Here is a 13,478-nt window from a genome sequence, read left to right on the forward strand (position 1 = left end):
ACTGAGTACCATTGCATGGCTGTTCACCTTGTTACATATTGCCACTCTAAAGGCCATTTACTGTCATTCATGCATATTTTCATCCCCCTAACTCCCCTTGACTCTTAACTCCTTTACCTCTATATACCATACTTCACCCCTTCACGTAACCCCTGATTCACCACTTTTGCCCTTTATCCCCAGTTGGTATATATAGTATTGTATACTTTTTCCAGGTTGTTATGACCTTTCCATGACATCTGCTATTTTCAAAAATGATTGTATACCAAAACAAGTCTTGGAGTTCTCAGACAGTTATCCATTTCCCATCAGTGAATGAATGAATAAATGAATGAATGAATGAAAGAAGTAAAATTTGTATTGCGCAACTTAGCCCAAAGGCATCAAGGCGCATAAGATGGAATAGCTGAATAAAAGATAAAGCTGGAGGTAGCCCATAGGTAGGCTCCTGTGTAGAGCCAGGTCTTTAAGACTTTGCGGAAGGGAGCGAGCGACACAAGTCCCTTGAGTTCGTTTGGAAGTAAGTTCCAGAGTTTCGGGGCAAGGGCAAAGAAGGCCTTCCCTCCCCATCTGGCCTTCACAGTCCGGGGGACTGACAGAAGGTTCTTGTTGGCAGAGCGCAGAGCCCTGCCAGGGGTATAGAGAGACACAAGAGACCTGATGTCTTCTGCACCGGATCCATGGCGAGTACAGTGGGTGAGACATAGAACCTTAAAGTTTATCCTAGACTGCATAGGGAGCCAATGAAGGTTTTTTCTAATAGAAGAGCATGATGATCTTCTCGGGGCGTTAACAACAAACCTGGCTTGTACATTCTGCACAACTTGTAAACGTTAGACCAGCCTCTTATTTATGCCTAGATAAAGAGCATTACAGTAATGTAGGCGTGAGGATATAAGGGCAACCGAAAGTTGTTTCCTAGCATCCAGGGAGAGGTAATGTGAGAGTTTTCTCAATATCCTTAGGACCCCACAGCAGGTGGAAACGGTCCTATTGACTTGCTTGTTGAAGGAAAGTGTGGTATCGAGTATTACACCCAGATTGCGAGCTGCAAGGGTTGGTGTAGGGCAGGTTCCAAGGGCCGATGGCCACCAGTCAGCCGACCAGACCTCCTGTTTACCTCCAAAAACAAGGACCTCTGTCTTTTCCGCATTTAATTTGAGGACATTTTTGGTCATCCAGCCTGCCATGGCTTCCATGCAGTTCCTAAAGTTTGAGGCCTCAGTCTCCACAGGTTGAGTGAGGGAAACCATGATCTGGGTGTCGTCAGCGTACAATAGTACTTCCAATCCGAACGATCTTACTAGCCTGGCAAGTGGGGCCACATAGATGTTGAAGAGTGTAGGGCTCAGGGATGAGCCCTGAGGGACCCCACACTGCACAGGCTTAGCGGGGGAGAGGAAGTCACCCAGTTTGACCCTCTGCTTGCGCTGGTTAAGAAACGACGCCAAGACGCTCAGGGCGGACCCATCTACTCCCATCTCACTAAGACGGGAGACCAGGATAGAGTGGGACAGGGTGTCAAATGCGGCTGTAAGGTCGAGCAGGATCAGTAGGGTAGTCTGACCACTGTCGACCTTGGTGCGAATGTTGTTAAGCACCACTGTGAGAGCTGACTCTGTACTGTGCGCCTTCCGGAAGCCATGCTGAGAAGAATCTAGCAGGCAGAATTGATCTAGGAAGGCACTTAGATGAAAGTTAAGATGGGCCTTGAGCATCTTGGCGGGGGCAGGGAGCAGGGATATTGGACGGAAGTTTTTTAAGATAGTAGGATCTAGGGTAGCCTTCTTCAAGAGTGGTTTGACAGTGGCCATTTTCTAAGGTGCGGGGAAAACACCCTTGGAAATTGCTTGGTTCATTATCTCCAGAAAAGGGGGTAACAAAACCTCTCTACACTCCTTCAAGGTCTTTAAAGGACAAGGGTCCAAAGGGGATCCAGATTTAAGCTTATCAATGAGTTGATTGAGGAGTTCCAGGGTAAGAGGAAGAAAATTGGACAGGCTGCCGAGAGGCAGGGTCGTCGTATCCTGAAGGGAGAAGGTGGCCGGGGGAGGGGCGGCCTCAAGATTAAGATGAGTGCTTCCAGGGCTGTGTAGATATACATGATTTTGGTGTGAAAGAAGGTGGAGATCTGATTACACAGCTCTTGGGTTGCCACAATGGGGTCAGGGAGTTGAGCAAGGGATAGGGAATCAACGATTTTAAATAGCTCTCTAGGTGAGCTAAGGGAGGCCGTCAGATTGGTAAAGTATGCCATCTTTTCTGCCAAAACTGAAGCTTTGTATCCTTTAAGCATACCCTTGTGTTTAGATTTTCATTGGGATCAAGATGGGACCTCCAAAGTCTTTCTTGCTTCCTGCACTCCTGCCTGAACAGTCTAAGGGAATCTGAAAACCAGGGGGCCGAAGGGTGTTTCCTTTGCAATGGTATTGACATAACTGCATTTCTTAAAATTACTGGTTGGCCTTCACTCATGTCTCTGTCACCAATGAAAAAAGGCCAATGGCATCAGACAACCAGTATTCATCACAGATCAATTTTGATGGATTTGTGAAAGTAAAGTGGATATAAGGAGCACACCTAATTGAGTCTTGTTGTAAATGTTAAGGGTATTTCTTTTTTGTTTCCTCCAGCCACCAACTCCTGATATTGCCATCCAGAGGCCGGATCAAGAAACTGAGGACACATCAATTAAACAGGTTAGCATACTCAGCCTGTTGAAATGCATTTGTGCAAATCTTAAAGATATCATGTTCGGCACTGAGGCACTGATGCTTATCACACAAAGGGAGAGGTAGAGACACATTTTGACCATCATCTACCATAGACAAGGACCTGGTTCCCTTGGTTCCTTTGTTAAATTCTTCATTGTATGGACCTTCTTGGCTTTGCTGATGCACACAATGCAGAGCACATAGAGACCTTTGCCTTGGGCATTGGTTTTGGTACACAATAAAAACTGTCCCAGACTATTCCCTTTGTCTTACCTATTTACATCTCAATGATGTGGTGTGGTCAGTCTTTAGCCACTGTTTCACTACTGCTTCTACAGTGTAGTCCAACCCTGAGATATAAGGTTCCATCTGTCAAATCTCATTTTTCATCTTTTTCTACATGTGGCCTTTCAAATACATTGTCATCCTCTGAGCTGCTGTTTTATGATTTGTGGATATGTATTCTCATTCCAAAAACTCAGTTTCAGGTTATTTTGTCTCAGAAAAACCGGAGACTTCCATATTCACGTACTCATTATGTGGAATGAATTATTATTGGTGTTCAGTGCTCATTCCTACACCTTTTGGAGAGTCACAAAAATAAGTAACAGTACCATGAATTACTAATAGGATTCCCACACATTGTATTTAAGGTATTAACACAATTTGTAGGTTAGACTGGTGTGCACAAAACAGAAATAGTGTTTCCACAGGTTTTATGACATTTGCATGAGTAGTGTGTCAACCTAAAAATGTACAAGACATGAGTGTATTCTACTGGAACATTTTAAGGTGACTAAGTGAATGATCAAAAGGTGTAATGATTACTGTTTGGACAAAAAAATTATAGTATAAATCCATTTAAAAACATGTGGAATTAGCTCAAGCTTTTGTTGTTTATAAAAGAATGAGATTTTGCATGTTGCAATGATGTATTACTTTGTCATAAATGCAGTCTTAGCCCCTTTCATCACACTTAATACTACTTTTACGTGGAGCTGGCCTTATCTAAATATAGGTGCCACTGCAGTCATGTGTTTTATAGAGACTATGATTGCACTTGTGAAATCTGTACATTAATTTTCATAGTTTGTCATTCATAACAATTCTTTCTGACTTTTTCTGTTGCCTTTAGAGTCTGCCTCCTGGTGCAGTGGATAGTGAAGAGGGCACAAAGGACACAGTAAGTAGTTTTATTCTCGAATTTATACTGCTGTTATAATAACAGTCTAAAACATTTCCCAGTTCTTTGAAACTAAATGGCATCAGTTTAAATTTTTAAACTACTCATACACCTGTCCATTTCCCGTCACCCAATTGTATTTCTTGTGGAGGTGTTCCCATAGCTCTATTTCTTAAAATTATTTTCTGACTTGCATTTATGACTCCATCCCAAATGTAAGGAGGTAAGGGACATTAGAAACCCAGTGACCACATTTGATGAACTTCAATGATTTGTGAAATCCAAATGCCAAATTACCCACACACAATTTTATTTTGTTGTAAATGTTAGTTCTTTTTTTGTTTCTTCCAGGTACCTACAACAAATGTTGCTGACCAGAAGCTGGGTCAGACAATTGAGGAAAAACCACTTGAAGAGGTTAGTATTATCAGTCTGTTGATATATGTTAGTGAAAAACTCAAGAATATCCTGTTTGGCACCGATTTTGATCATGCTTACCATGCTTAGAGGACTAGAGATACCCTTTGTCCATTATCAATGAGAGATGAGGGCCTGGTTCCAAGGTTAGATTTTCTAAACTCACGACCATCTTCGTTTTGCTGAGGCACACATTTCAGAGTCATTTAAGACTAAAGTCTTGTGCACAGACTTTGGTACTTAGTATGATCTGTTCTCGGCTACTCCCTTCACATGCTCACCCCTCTGTTCACTGATTTAGGCAGCCATTATTAATTCTTTAATTCTTTGCTCCTTTAGTCAAGTCCACTCCTCAGACATGAAGTACCATCTCTCCAAGGTCCTTTTTCGTCTTTTCCATGATGCAGCCTTTTAAACACATTCACTTCCTCATATATATAAATCATCCCTGCCATTGATCTGTGGTTCTTGAATATGTATTTGCTGTTGCATAAACCCAGTTTAAAATATGTTGCCATAGTATGCTTACAATTGTACATTATGGGTAATGAGTTTATAGTGCTGTTCATTTTGTTTACTGTGCCTCCTCAAATTCATATAGAAATGTATGAAATTGACCTGCACAACCACAAATTTGTAACAGAATGCCCACCGGAGGTATACAAGGTATTAACATATTCATAGTTTAGAATGGGGAGTTCCGTGGAGAGGTTGTGTTTCTGCAACTTTCTCTGCCATTTAAAAGTGTTTAATTTCGGGTCAGCCTGAAAGGCACATCCACTAAAGAGCACTCGCTCTTCTCATTCCTGTGTCCAGTGTGGTACCACAGAACCCATTTTGGAGATTATACTTCCTTCTCGCAGAACTTAGTCATTGTCCTGCGAACCTGCAGCCTAGTCAGGTGTGTTCCACTGGGGTGGTCGTCCACTGACCTGCCTCAATCACCTACCTGACACTAGGCGACGGGGATTGAATACCACCCTCCGCAGGGTGCTGGAAGGTGGTGGGTAGGCATGCCTGGACAGCTGGAAACCAGAGCTGTGTGCTGTGGAGTGTGGCTGGGGCAGGCGCGCAATAACCGTTCGGGCCACCGGAGCTGCCTCTTTGCGATATCCTGCAGGCTACAAACCTACTACCTGGGCCCTGATTAGGCCTAGCAGCAGTGAGATCTTGGGCGTCTGTCATGGGGGTTGGAGTGGCAGAGCAAGGGGAGAGGCTGCCCGCCCTGGTTTGGGTGCTGCTGTGGCTACTGCAGTCTTGTGGCTGCAGCTGTGGTGCACAGGGGCTGCTGAGGCATACTGACTCGCTGCAAGGTGTGCGGGCCACTGTGTGATTAGGGACAGACGCCTGCCTCAACACAGGGGACTTGGATCGAGTCAACTGTCCCGTGGCACTGCCGGCTGTACCCGCGCTTACAGGTGAGCCATCCCTGCTATTTTGCCACAGTGAAACCTGAGGCTAGTATATTTACGAGCACTCATAATAGGGAATGTATTAATAGTCGTGTTTACTATTCATACCATGAATTTTTAAATTCGCTTGGGGATTCATACGAAATGAGTGACAGTACCACAAATTCAGATTTTAACACAGTCATAGCTCAGAATGGGGAGTTCCATGCAGAAAGAGAATTCCCACAAGTTTTGCTGACATTTCAAAGTCCGAACGCTCCATGTAAACATGTACAAGACATGAGTGCTTTCAGTTTGAGTAACCTAAATGGGCCACCCGGTGAATTACGGCATAATATATCTAAGAACCCTCATCATCATACATTCTACAATGCCAACTGATGATTATTGTTAGAGATGTAGGAGGGTGCAAATAGAACTTTTTTTTATTTGCACTTGATGGCTTTGGTAAGGGCTTCGACATGAGCGGCAGAACTATATATGATTTCTGCTTGACGTAACAAGATAATAAAAATTAATTTTCAGAAACAATGTAGAATTAGCATTAACTGTTGTTGGTGATACAATGACTATCTTCCATATTATGTAATGCTGTATTATTGGTTCACAAATATAGTATAATACCCTTACAGCATGTCCAACACTGCTTTTATATGGGCCTGCCCTTGTGGACATAAGGACACCACTGCACTTGATTTGGTCAGAGAGACTAAAAATGCACCTGAGAAAACTTTCAATAACTACCATAGTTTGTCTTTCATGGAGAACTCTTTTTGACTATCTCTTTTACCATTAAAGTCAGCCTCCAACTGTAGTGGATAGGAAAAAGGCCATGAGGGGCATAGTAAGCAATTACTTCTCTAATATACTATTTTTATACTAAAATCTAACATTGTTCCCAGTTCAGTGTAGATTAAGTGGCTCAGAGAGGATTTATTAAAAACTGAGTACCATTGCATGGCTGTTCTCCTTGTTACATATTGCCACTCTAAAGGCCATTTACTGTCATTCATGCATATTTTCATCCCCCTAACTCCCCTTGACTCTTAACTCCTTTACCTCTATATACCATACTTCACCCCCTTCACGTAACCCCTGATTCACCACTTTTGCACTTTATCCCCAGTTGGTATATATAGTATTGTATACTTTTTCCAGGTTGTTATGACCTTTCCATGACATCTGCTATTTTCAAAAATGATTGTATACCAAAACAAGTCTTGGAGTTCTCATACAATTATCCATTTCCCATCAGTGAATGAATGAATAAATGAATGAATGAATGAATGAAGTAAAATTTGTATTGCACAACTTAGCCCAAAGGCATCAAGGCGCATAAGATGGAATAGCTGAATAAAAGATAAAGCTGGAGGTAGCCTATAGGTAGGCTCCTATGTAGAGCCAGGTCTTTAAGACTTTGCGGAAGGGAGCGAGCGACACAAGTCCCTTGAGTTCGTTTGGAAGCAAGTTCCAGAGTTTCGGGGCAAGGGCAAAGAAGGCCTTCCCTCCCCATCTGGCCTTCACAGTCCGGGGGACTGACAGAAGGTTCTTGTTGGCAGAGCGCAGAGCCCTGCCAGGGGTATAGAGAGACACAAGAGACCTGATGTCTTCTGCACCGGATCCATAGCGAGTACAGTGGGTGAGACATAGAACCTTAAAGTTTATCCTAGACTGCATAGGGAGCCAATGAAGGTTTATTCTGATAGAATAGCCTGATGGTCTTCTCGGGGCGTTAACAACAAACCTGGCTTGTGCATTCTGCACAACTTGTAAACGTTAGACCAGCCTCTTATTTATGCCTAGATAAAGAGCATTACAGTAATCTAGGCGTGAGGATATAAGGGCAACCGAAAGTTGTTTCCTAGCATCCAGGGACAGGTAATGTGAGAGTTTTCTCAATATCTTTAGGACCCCACAGCAGGTGGAAACGGTCCTATTGACTTGCTTGTTGAAGGAAAGTGTGGTATCAAGTATTACACCCAGATTGCGAGCTGCAAGAGTGGGTGTAGGGCAGGTTCCAAGGGCAGATGGCCACCAGTCAGCCGACCAGACCTCCTGTTTACCTCCAAAAACAAGGACCTCTGTCTTTTCCGCATTTAATTTGAGGACATTTTTGGTCATCCAGCCTGCCATGGCTTCCATGCAGTTCCTAAAGTTTGAGGCCTCAGTCTCCACAGGTTGAGTGAGGGAAACCATGATCTGGGTGTCGTCAGCGTACGATAGTACTTCCAATCCGAACGATCTTACTAGCCTGGCAAGTGGGGCCACATAGATGTTAAAGAGTGAAGGGCTCAGGGATGAGCCCTGAGGGACCCCACACTGCACAGGCTTAGCGGGGGAGAGGAAGTCACCAAGTTTGACCCTCTGCTTGCGCTGGTTAAGAAACGACGCCAAGACGCTCAGGGCGGACCCATCTACTCCCATCTCACTAAGACGGGAGACCAGGATAGAGAGGGACAGGGTGTCAAATGCGGCTGTAAGGTCGAGCAGGATCAGTAGGGTAGTCTGACCACTGTCGACCTTGGTGCGAATGTTGTTAAGCACCACTGTGAGAGCTGACTCCGTACTGTGCACCTTCCGGAAGCCATGCTGAGAAGAATCTAGCAGGCAGAATTTATCTAGGAAGGCACTTAGATGAAAGTTAAGATGGGCCTCGAGCATCTTGGCGGGAGCAGGGAGCAGGGATATTGGACGGACGTTTTTTAGGATAGTAGGATCTAGGGTAGCCTTCTTCAAGAGTGGTTTGACAGTGGCCATTTTCTAAGGTGCGGGGAAAACACCCTTGGAAATTGCTTGGTTCATTATCTCCAGAAAAGGGGGTAACAAAACTTCTCTACACTCCTTCAAGGTCTTTAAAGGACAAGGGTCCAAAGGGGATCCAGATTTAAGCTTATCAAGGAGTTGATTGAGGAGTTCCAGGGTAAGAGGAGGAAAATTGGACAGGCTGCCGAGAGGCAGGGTCGTTGAATCCTGAAGGGAGAAAGTGGCCGGGGGAGGGGCGGCCTCAAGATTAAGATGAGTGCTTCCAGGGCTGAGTAGATATCCATGATTTTGGTGTGAAAGAAGGTGGAGATCTGATTACACAGCTCTTGGGTTGCCACAATGGGGTCAGGGAGTTGAGCAAGGGATAGGGAATCAACGATTTTAAATAGCTCTCTAGGCGAGCTAAGGGAGGCCGTCAGATTGGTAAAGTATGCCATCTTTTCTGCCAAAACTGCAGCTTTGTATCCTTTAAGCATACCCTTGTGTTTAGATCTTTCATTGGGATCAAGATGGGACCTCCAAAGTCTTTCTTGCTTCCTGCACTCCTGCCTGAACAGTCTAAGGGAATCTGAAAACCAGGGGGCCGAAAGGTGTTTCCTTTGCAATGGTATTGACATAACTCCATTTCTTAAAATTACTGTTTGGCCTTCACTCATGTCTCTGTCACCAATGAAAAAAGGTCAATGGCATCAGACAATCAGTATTCATCACAGATCAATTTTGATGGATTTGGGAAAGTAAAGTGGATATAAGGAGCACACCTAATTGAGTCTTGTTGTAAATGTTAAGGGTATTTCTTTTTTGTTTCCTCCAGCCACCAACTCCTGATATTGCCATCCAGAGGCCGGATCAAGAAACCGAGGACACATCAATTAAACAGGTTAGCATACTCAGCCTGTTGAAATGCATTTGTGCAAATCTTAAAGATATCATGTTCGGCACTGAGGCACTGATGCTTATCACACAAAGGGAGAGGTAGAGACACATTTTGACCATCATCTACCATAGACAAGGACCTGGTTCCCTTGGTTCCTTTGTTAAATTCTTCATTGTATGGACCTTCTTGGCTTTGCTGATGCACACAATGCAGAGCACATAGAGACCTTTGCCTTGGGCATTGGTTTTGGTACACAATAAAAACTGTCCCAGACTATTCCCTTTGTCTTACCTATTTACATCTCAATGATGTGGTGTGGTCAGTCTTTATCCACTGTTTCACTACTGCTTCTACAGTGCAGTCCAACCCTGAGATATAAGGTTCCATCTGTCAAATCTCATTTTTCATCTTTTTCTACATGTGGCCTTTCAAACACATTGTCATCCTCTGAGCTGCTGTTTTATGATTTGTGGATATGTATTCTCATTCCAAAAACTCAGTTTCAGGTTATTTTGTCTCAGAAAAACCGGAGACTTCCATATTCACGTACTCATTATGTGGAATGAATTATTATTGGTGTTCAGTGCTCATTCCTACACCTTTTGGAGAGTCACAAAAATAAGTAACAGTACCATGAATTACTAATAGGATTCCCACACATTGTATTTAAGGTATTAACACAATTTGTAGGTTAGACGGGTGTGCACAAAACAGAAATAGTGTTTCCACAGGTTTTATGACATTTGCATGAGTAGTGTGTCAACCTAAAAATGTACAAGACATGAGTGTATTCTACTGGAACATTTTAAGGTGACTAAATGAATGATCAAAAGGTGTAATGATTACTGTTTGGACAAAAAAATTATAATATAAATCCATTTAAAAACATGTGGAATTAGCTCAAGCTTTTGTTGTTTATAAAAGAATGAGATTTTGCATGTTGCAATGATGTATTACTTTGTCATAAATGCAGTCTTAGCCCCTTTCATCACACTTAACACTACTTTTACGTGGAGCTGGCCTTATCTAAATATAGGTGCCACTGCAGTCATGTGTTTTATAGAGACTATGATTGCACTTGTGAAATCTGTACATTAATTTTCATAGTTTGTCATTCATAACAATTCTTTCTGACTTTTTCTGTTGCCTTTAGAGTCTGCCTCCTGGTGCAGTGGATAGTGAAGAGGGCACAAAGGACACAGTAAGTAGTTTTATTCTCGAATTTATACTGCTGTTATGATAACAGTCTAAAACATTTCCCAGTTCTTTGAAACTAAATGGCATCAGTTTAAATTTTTAAACTACTCATACACCTGTCCATTTCCCGTCACCCAATTGTATTTCTTGTGGAGGTGTTCCCATAGCTCTATTACTTAAAATGATTTTCTGACTTGCATTTATGACTCCATCCCAAATGTAAGGAGGTAAGGGACATTAGAAACCCAGTGACCACATTAGATGAACTTCAATGATTTGTGAAATCCAAATGCCAAATTACCCACACACAATTTTATTTTGTTGTAAATGTTAGTTCTTTTTTTGTTTCTTCCAGGTACCTACAACAAATGTTGCTGACCAGAAGCTGGGTCAGACAATTGAGGAAAAACCACTTGAAGAGGTTAGGATAATCAGTCTGTTGATATATGTTAGTGAAAAACTCAAGAATATCCTGTTTGGCACCGATTTTGATCATGCTTACCATGCTTAGAGGACTAGAGATACCCTTTGTCCATTATCAATGAGAGATGAGGGCCTGGTTCCAAGGTTAGATTTTCTAAACTCACGACCATCTTCGTTTTGCTGAGGCACACATTTCAGAGTCATTTATGACTAAAGTCTTGTGCACAGACTTTGGTACGTAGTATGATCTGTTCTCGGCTACTCCCTTCACATGCTCACCCCTCAGTTCACTGATTTAGGCAGCCATTATTAATTCTTTAATTCTTTGCTCCTTTAGTCAAGTCCACTCCTCAGACATGAAGTACCATCTCTCCAAGGTCCTTTTTCGTCTTTTCCATGATGCAGCCTTTTAAACACATTCACTTCCTCATATATATAAATCATCCCTGCCATTGATCTGTGATTCTTGAATATGTATTTGCTGTTGCATAAACCCAGTTTAAAATATTTTGCCATAGTATACTTACAATTGTACATTATGGGTAATGAGTTTATAGTGCTGTTCATTTTGTTTACTGTGCCTCCTCAAATTCATATAGAAATTCATGAAATTGACCTGCACAACCACAAATTTGTAACAGAATACCCACACAAGGTATACAAGCTTTTAACATATTCATAGTTTAGAATGGAGAGTTCCGTGGAGAGGTTGTGTTTCTGCAACTTTCTCTGATATTTAAAAGTGTTTAATTTCGGGTCACCCTGAAAGGCACATCCACTAAAGAGCACTCGCTCTTCTCATTCCTGTGTCCAGTGTGGTACCACAGAACCCATTTTGGAGATTATACTTCCTTCTCGCAGAACTTAGTCATTGTCCTGCGAACCTGCAGCCTAGTCAGGTGTGTTCCACTGGGGTGGTCGTCCACTGACCTGCCTCAATCACCTACCTGACACTAGGCGACGGGGATTGAATACCACCCTCCGCAGGGTGCTGGAAAGTGGTGGGTAGGCATGCCTGGACAGCTAGAAACCAGAGCTGTGTGCTGTGGAGTGTGGCTGGGGCAGGCGCGCAATAACCATTCGGGCCTTCGGAGCTGCCTCTTTGCGATATCCTGTAGGCTACAAGCCTACTACCTGGGCCCTAATTAGGCCTAGCAGCAGTGAGATCTTGGGCGTCTGTCATGGGGGTTGGAGTGGCAGAGCAAGGGGAGAGGCTGCCCGCCCTGGTTTGGGTGCTGCTGTGGCTACTGCAGTCTTGTGGCTGCAGCTGTGGTGCACAGGGGCTGCTGAGGCATGCTGACTCGCTGCAAGGTGTGCGGACCACTGTGTGATTAGGGACAGACGCCTGCCTCAACACAGGGGACTTGGATCGAGTCAACTGTCCCGTGGCACTGCGGGCTGTACCCGCGCTTACAGGTGAGCCATCCCTGCTATTTTGCCACAGTGAAACCTGAGGCTAGTATATTTACGAGCACTCATAATAGGGAAAGTATTAATAGTCGTGTTTACTATTCATACCATGAATTTTTAAATTCGCTTGGGGATTCATATGAAATGAGTGACAGTACCACAAATTCAGATTTTAACACAGTCATAGCTCAGAATGGGGAGTTCCATGCAGAAAGAGAATTCCCACAAGTTTTGCTGACATTTCAAAGTCCGAACGCTCCATGTAAACATGTACAAGACATGAGTGCTTTCAGTTTGAGTAACCTAAATGGGCCACCCAGTGAATTACGGCATAATATATCTAAGAACCCTCATCATCAAACATTCTACAGTGCCAACTGATGATTATTGTTAGAGATGTAGGAGGGTGCAAATAGAATTTTTTTTTTATTTGCACTTGATGGCTTTGGTAAGGGCTTCGACATGAGCGGCAGAACTATATATGATTTCTGCTTGACGTAACAAGATAATAAAAATTAATTTTCAGAAACAATGTAGAATTAGCATTAACTGTTGTTGGTGATACAATGATTATCTTCCATATTATGTAATGCTGTATTATTGGTTCACAAATGTAGTATAATACCCTTACAGCATGTCCAACACTGCTTTTATATAGGTCTGCCCTTGTGGACATAAGGACACCACTGCACTTGATTTGGTCAGAGAGACTAAAAAAGCACCTGAGAAAACTTTCAATAACTACCATAGTTTGTCTTTCATGGAGAATTCTTTTTGACTATCTCTTTTACCATTAAAGTCAGCCTCCAACTGTAGTGGATAGGAAAAAGGCCATGAGGGGCATAGTAAGCAATTACTTCTCTAATATTTATACTATTTTTATACTAAAATCTAACATTGTTCCCAGTTCAGTGTAGATTAAGTGGCTCAGAGAGGATTGATTAAAAACTGAGTACCATTGCATGGCTCTTCACCTTGTTACATATTGCCACTCTAAAGGCCATTTACTGTCATTCATGCATATTTTCACCCCCCTAACTCCCCTTGACTTTGAACTCCTTTACCTCTATATACCATACTTC

At 42.8% G+C, this 13,478-nt stretch overlaps 1 protein-coding gene across 1 annotated transcript in view; it reads left to right on the forward strand.

The window, feature by feature from the left end:
• The window catches only part of LOC144752450 (uncharacterized), a 198,336-nt gene that overhangs the window by 44,636 nt on the left and 140,222 nt on the right, over nucleotides 1-13,478 (forward strand). The window contains exons 4-8 of the mRNA XM_078640374.1: nucleotides 2,634-2,699; nucleotides 3,850-3,897; nucleotides 4,249-4,314; nucleotides 10,520-10,567; nucleotides 10,919-10,984. Of these exons, the coding sequence (XP_078496500.1) occupies nucleotides 2,634-2,699; nucleotides 3,850-3,897; nucleotides 4,249-4,314; nucleotides 10,520-10,567; nucleotides 10,919-10,984 (294 nt within the window). The remainder of the gene's footprint in view (nucleotides 1-2,633; nucleotides 2,700-3,849; nucleotides 3,898-4,248; nucleotides 4,315-10,519; nucleotides 10,568-10,918; nucleotides 10,985-13,478) is intronic.

The sequence above is a fragment of the Lissotriton helveticus genome, chromosome 5_1 (genome assembly GCF_964261635.1).
Source record: "Lissotriton helveticus chromosome 5_1, aLisHel1.1, whole genome shotgun sequence".
NCBI classification, from domain to species: Eukaryota; Metazoa; Chordata; class Amphibia; order Caudata; family Salamandridae; genus Lissotriton; species Lissotriton helveticus.